Here is a 6,798-nt window from a genome sequence, read left to right as displayed (position 1 = left end):
GTTGATACCCCTTCAAGGAGAATTATTGCCATGCAAAAGTTCAACTGGTGGGTCATCATGCACATTCCCCCATACAAACACATACATACATACAGTACATACACACACACACACACACACACACACACACACACACACACACACACACGTGCACACACACAAACACACCACAACACAACACAGGGAGAGTGCAAGGGTTGAAAACGTGCAGGCTGAGGTCAACCTCAGATTACATAATTCAGTCTCAGCCAGGACAAAAATACCCTTCCCTTCTACCAGCTCCTTTTACAGCTCTGTTGAGGACTGTGTCAGCTCATCGATACTATATGTATCACTGTAACACGTATATGTAACCAGTAGGGGATGTAGCTCAGTGGTAGAGCGCATGCTTTGCATGTATGAGGCCCCGGGTTCAATCCCCGGCATCTCCACTCTTTTTTTCAAGTCTTTCTTCTGTTATCAATCTGGGACAAGACTGGTGGCGACTGAGATCGCCTTCAGTCTGCAACGACAAAAGTACAAAACAACGAACAAGGAAACAATTAAATATCCTATGCAGATTTTCCATGAAATCCCAGTTCACTACAAATCCATTGAACTGGCATTTTCCATACTGATTCGAGTGTATGATCATTACAAAATAGTAATGGTCTACTGTAAAAGGCCAAAATCCGAACCGAATTTAGGAAATAATTAGGGAAAATAATTTGGGGTTTATCAAGGCATTAATGAGCATACATAACTGCCACCTCAAAAATAACTCTTATCTTTTAACAATAGCTGTCAAGGATTATTTAGGATTTCCTCATTTTAATTTAATTTAATTTAATTTGCTTAATTTAAGTTAGCATGTTTGTTCTACTTCAGGTTTCATTGTTCATAACTGTTTGGTTTTGGTTTATTGATTCCTATTGCTTAATTTTATTTCTTGTTTCTTGTTTAAGCAGTTGGGCCTGTATGGAGTGTAGGCCTATTGGTAGTACTTGTATATTTCCATATCTATATCAATATATCTCAAAACAGAAAATAGCTTTTGGAAGGGCATAGTATCATTCAGTTACTTTTGGATTCAGGCAAACATTTTAGTTTGAGGTTTTTTTTTTGTTTCATCATATTTAGTTTTCATTTTTTATTTCAGACTACTAATATGTTTTTTCATGCATGATGATTTTATCCTTACTTTTAGTTTTAGTTAACCTTTGACCTGTCGAAACAACCCAGTCAGCAGTGAAGGGGTTTAGATCAGCAGTAAAGAACCCTGCAACCTCTCAACCTGCTGCCACAGCACGGTAAGAGAAGCAGAGAGGGAGAAACCCCCGGGAAAGGCGCTCTTTTTGGGTTATGAGTTAAGGTTACAAAGAGCAACTCACGTACTCCAATCCCTAACCTAGAAAAAATAAGGCTGCCATAGATCAGTGTCGTCTCCTTTTAGCAAACTCAGTGGAGGCCGGTTGAGCGGCAGGACACACTATCTGCCATGAAACAAGACCACTCCAAGGGTCAAGCCCTCACATCTACTATTCAGGCGGCCATTACTGCTTAACCCACATGTGGGTGAACATTACAACCTAAAAATCTTTTTTAAACACAAGAGTCGTCTTTACATAACTGCCATAGATCCATTCCCCAGGTGTCACGTAATAAGCGCTCCTGAGGAAACATGTCAGTCATTCTTATCTGACGCTCCAGTAACATACTGTACTTCACCTACAGGCTACATATGTATAGACTACTGTACACACAAATTTGCCCCAGTTTCCAAAAATACAGAGACCAGGAGTTTAACAATGTCCACACAGATACAACAGTTAACCAGTGAGAGTAAAGAATCCAGAGTATTCAGAAAATCCCATTCATTTCTATACAGGTCGACTTCAATCAGCCATGAGAAGCTCCAAAGGTTAAATATCTGAAGTCTAAGCTGTAGACACATTGGACTGCCCTGCTGAATTTGCACACATATCAGCACTGTATAAGCATAGCTACACAAGCAAGATATATATATATATTTTTATCATCGCTTAAAGACACTTCAAGTCCCTGAGAACACAAAATGGAACTATATATTTTGCCTGCTGCTGTGGTGAGCACACAGGACATATGACTTCATCAGAAATTGAATGTATCAAGATGTCATTAATGTACTGTACATACTGAAACCATCAAGGGTGGGATGTTTTTTGTTGCTGATTCATCAGACACAATAGATAGATGTGGCTCTGTCACACCCTCTTGAATTCCATTGAACACTGTTGACCTTTTCCAGCTGGGGCATGGCACAACACACACATTCCACAGTGTCTAGTCTCTTTAATTTAGCATGCGGTGACTGTGTGTGCACATGTGTGTGCGTGTGTGTGGTGTCATCAGGCTGTAGGAGTGGCATTCGTCAAGTCTTTGATGTCATTGCAATATATTTTTGACAGCTGTGTGATTGAGCCCTTTGAATGATTATGGTTGATGAGAATGTAAATGAATGTGAATTTTGCATCCTTGACAACTTACTCATATATATATATAGTGTATATATATATTCATACCATCAGGATGATACTGTATCTGAACACTGTTTCAGTTCTGACTTAAAACCACTGACCTAGAAAAGGCTTTTGTCATTATTGGTCTTTGATTGCCCTCTTGTGGTTTATTAACAGAATCATGTCCCCAGTAGATCAATTCCACAACTGAACACTGCGTGGCGCCACTTCATAATAGTTTGTTCCTTTCTTGGGCCAAAATTAGTCTGACAGAGCTGAGACAGTGAACAGTAAATGACTCAGGAGTCTTGTAATAATAGATCGGTGCAAATAACAACAGATTAGGGATGACAGATTTTCTCAAAAATATGGATTTGATTTACAGGCTAATTTTGGACTCTTATCAGACTAGTTGGATAACATCATTGAATTTCTGTAAGAAAGCAGTGTATGACAACAGTGAAGAAGTGAAAGGTTTATGACAGTATTTTTGTAAGGGCGTCTGGTTTTCAAATGGTTGATGTCTTGGAATGAAAGTTTTCAAGTGGTCACCAGAGGAGTGTTTATTTTCCTCAGAGCTAAAGCAACTGGCCTTCAGATGAACTTTATTGGTATCATACCAGACTTCAAAGCGAGCCTGCAGTGGGAGCATGGTGTCAGCGTCCTGTCCAGATAAGGTTAGAGCAGAGATGGACATCAGTTAAACCCCCCACCAGCACACACACACACACACACACACACACACACACACACACACACACACACACACACACACACATCTGGCCATCACTAATTCCTGTTACTTCCATCTCCATTAACATCTCCCTTCACACAGAAGGGTTGTATAACCTTATCAAATGTGTGTGTGTGTGTGTGTGTGTGTGTGTGTGTGTATGTGTGTGCATGAGTTCACGCGTACTTGAATATATTAGACACACGTGTGCATGGGTACTTGAGGTGATAGCAAATTGTACTGGAGAGGTTAGGAAGTGTAATCTACTTTATTTCTGTATATATTATATATATTAATATAATCTACAATAATTCTTCAAAGGTGGGCACAACAAACAAATGTACAAAATGTAGCAAAGCCACAAAAACACTTTATTATACACAACAAATGAAGCAAAAAGACACATGATACCTCAAGTTTCCACAGTGTGTTATGAGGTAATATAAGCTTTTCACCACCTCTATAAAAATAGGAAATGTTTCCTTTCCATCTGAGGTCGTGTTTGCTTATATGTAACTGTATCAGCCGTCCTGCCAAACGATTGTACAGCGCATCATGCGGCAGCAGATCTCCGACCCTCGCCCAAAAAACAAATATTAGATTGTGTTATTTATTATATGGCGGTGATAGATGAATAAAGAACACAGGTGCATTTGATCAAGTATTTATTGCACATATGCACACACACACACACATACACATACGCACATATAGAAACTCTCTCTTTTTCTTTTAAAAAAAGAAAACATGAACTGCATTTTTTTCCCAATTTCCCCGCAGGCTGAGTCATTTCAATCTGTTGAAATGTGAAGGAGGACAGATCCTCTCTCTGAAAGACAGAATGGATTATGGACGTCACAGCCTCAACGACCTTGTGCAAACAATCAACATGCTTCCAAAACCTAATGAATGGGGCCGCTTCTATGTAAGAGTAAAGAATTTCATTTGCTTGAACTATGTGGTTTATTGCAGCAATCTTTAACACTCTTATTTCAGATCTATCAAAATGTTCCGAAAGCATTTATCCTCACATGGTAATGGTGATGCATTACCTGATGCCAGATACTGTGGGACGACGTGTAGCACTAATGCCATCTGTCAGGGGATGTTATAGGTGCTATTCTTGTAGTCCAACGTTCAGAGTCACCACTGGGCCGGTGGTCGGCACCTGCCTGAAGACCGCCACACATTGCCCTGGGTGATTCACCTGATTCAGCCCAGCGGTGGGGGTCCTGGTTGTGGCTGTGCCCCTCACCCCTCTCCTGGGCCGCCTCCATCCCAGGAAAAGCTCCTGCACTCTCAGACAGAAACGGCGGTCTCTGGCGCTGTAGATGAGCACGTTCCACGCGCTGCTGCAGGCCAGGATCCAGAAGACGTAAAGGGAGAAGTGACACCAGGTAAACCCCACGGCGTTCCCCACCAGCAGAACCGCTACTGGGGCCACCGAGGCGGACAGCAGGACGGTGAGGATCAGGATGGTTTTGGCAGCTCGGAGGTCAGAGAAGGTCGGGCCCCTGTGTAGGCGAGAGGCCGGGGTGCAGACGTTCTTGCGGTCGCGGCAGAAGCGGCGCACGGCAGAGAAAGTTAGCAGGTTCAGGAGAGAGGTGGCTCCCAGGACAGAGAAGTCAAAGGCAGGGAACAGGAGCATAACGCTCCACCCTCCTGCTGTGGTGCTCTGTTGAGATGGAAAGAGTGAAGAGAAAGAGAGGTCAAGAGGTCATGGTATGTGGTTCACAGACAACTACAGATCACACAGCTTGAATACCGGGCAGATAAAAGGGAGGGATGAGTAAATTTATCAAAAAATGTGGTAGAATAAGAACAATAAGACATAGAATAAGACACTAACTTGGATGCGTGAGTGTGAATTCCTCCCTGCATTAGAGATGACATAGTTGCACATCTTGCTGCAGCGACTGTACTCCAGAGTAATGTCTTCAATGAGGAGAAGTGGGGCGACAGCCAGGGTGAAACAGAAGAGCCAGGAGACGAGGATCAGAGCCACGGTCCTGCCCTTGGTCACCAGCACATTCTTATGCAGGGGCCTCAGAACCGTTATACTCCTCTCCACTGACAAGAGGAAGATGGTGAAGACAGAGACTAAGGTGCAACCAGCAAATATGAGGCCGACGAGAAAGCAAGTGCTGAACCCCCGCAGTTCCAGTTCTCTGGGCGAAGACCCAGAGACCAGTCCTCTCTGAGCTGCCAAGAGTGCTCGGATCTCATTGTAGACAGAATAAGGGATGACCAGGACCCCGACAGCCAGGTCAGCAGTGGCCAAAGAGGCTTTGAGGTATCCTTGAGGACTCCGGAAGTGCTGGGAGCCAAGAAACACAGACAGGCTGACAACGTTGCCCAACGTTATGGCCAATGACAGAGCCAGCATGAAACAAATGCTCAGAATCTGAATTTTCTCAGTTGTGGCCAGGGAATGAGTGCAGCTAGTATCCATTGTTTTGATATCCTTGATAAGAAAGGTGGAAAAGTAAAACCATTCAATAAGCAGAGACAGGGTCAACAGGTGAACAGTCGGTTGTCATGATGGTTGGTAAAATCATCCTTCAAATATCTGAAAGGATGCAGAAAGAGACTGGATGTAAATTCCAGTGGGCTGAATCGACGATTATAGAAAACAGAAACTAATGTTCAAGCTGCACTATGAAATACTCAACAGGTGGGTAACAGCCTCAAATGAGCAAAAGCGTTATTTGCTGACAAAGAACACAGAGTCCTGAGTGTCATATTGATATGGTGCACTTTTGTAATGCTCTAGCAAAATCACCCTATAGAGTTTGCATGTGTATTTCTAACTGTGATGCAGGCATGAATCTATCAAACTGTCTCTCACACATTTGTTCCCTACAGAATCTTATCAGAATATATGAGGCCAACAAATCGGAGAAGGTTATATTACCTGCTGCTCATTCACGCTACCTCTTCTGCCATCGCTGCTGCATTTCATTCAATAGCAATCCGCACCCTCGCCACTGTAAGACCTGGGTGTCACACACTCTCAAACACTCAAGCTAGTATTAAGCCTTGCACAGCTTGTACGCCTACTCTTTAAGGCAGAGAACTAGTGACTCACTGTTGATTCTTCTCACAATTTTTTTGTTCACAATAAAACAAGATTCATTTTCATGCATGTTAGCGAGCTAATTGGCTGCTTTCATGTGCAGTACTCAAAACTGTATAATAATACTCATAGAAATAAGGTTTAGGCTTCTTTGCATCCTCGTTTTATGTTTTTAAAAGATGCCATAGCAACCAAAGCCGGCTGCTCTTAAACTGAATCATATCCCTCTCAGGTGCTTACAGTATGCATTAGAGATGGCTCACTAATGCATATTCATTTGTCTATCACATCAGAAAAAGAATGAAGTGACATCAAGTGCAGCACCGAGTCTCCAGCAGTATATGTGGTGGTTCAAAGACTCAAAACAGTGGAGGATGGCTTAGATGTTGAAAAAAAAGAACATATAAATATAAACACATGCAGGCGCACGCACACACAGACACACACACACACACACACATATCATTTCCAGATCTTGGCATCTAATTTTTCTTTAACGTATATAGGTTCAT

The 6,798-nt window shown here is 42.4% G+C and overlaps 1 protein-coding gene and 1 non-coding gene across 2 annotated transcripts; one reads left to right on the top strand and one right to left on the bottom strand.

Moving 5' to 3' along the window:
* Positions 1–359: 359 nt before the first annotated feature.
* Positions 360–431, top strand: trnaa-ugc (transfer RNA alanine (anticodon UGC)). Its single transcript has one exon. It is a non-coding gene; the product is annotated as a tRNA-Ala (tRNA).
* Positions 432–4,327: 3,896 nt separating this feature from the next.
* On the bottom strand, positions 4,328–5,662 carry LOC139928482 (adenosine receptor A2a-like). The gene is made up of 2 exons (XM_071921051.2): positions 5,102–5,662; positions 4,328–4,885 (listed from the first exon to the last, which is right to left on the bottom strand). The coding sequence occupies exons 1-2, from the start codon at positions 5,660–5,662 to the stop codon at positions 4,328–4,330; spliced, it is 1,119 nt and encodes a 372-aa protein (XP_071777152.1).
* Positions 5,663–6,798: the final 1,136 nt, after the last annotated feature.

Source organism: Centroberyx gerrardi, chromosome 14 (genome assembly GCF_048128805.1).
Source record: "Centroberyx gerrardi isolate f3 chromosome 14, fCenGer3.hap1.cur.20231027, whole genome shotgun sequence".
Classification (NCBI taxonomy): Eukaryota; Metazoa; Chordata; class Actinopteri; order Beryciformes; family Berycidae; genus Centroberyx; species Centroberyx gerrardi.
The sequence above is the reverse complement of the archived record's forward strand: the minus strand, read 5'-3'. Positions and strand labels throughout refer to the sequence as shown.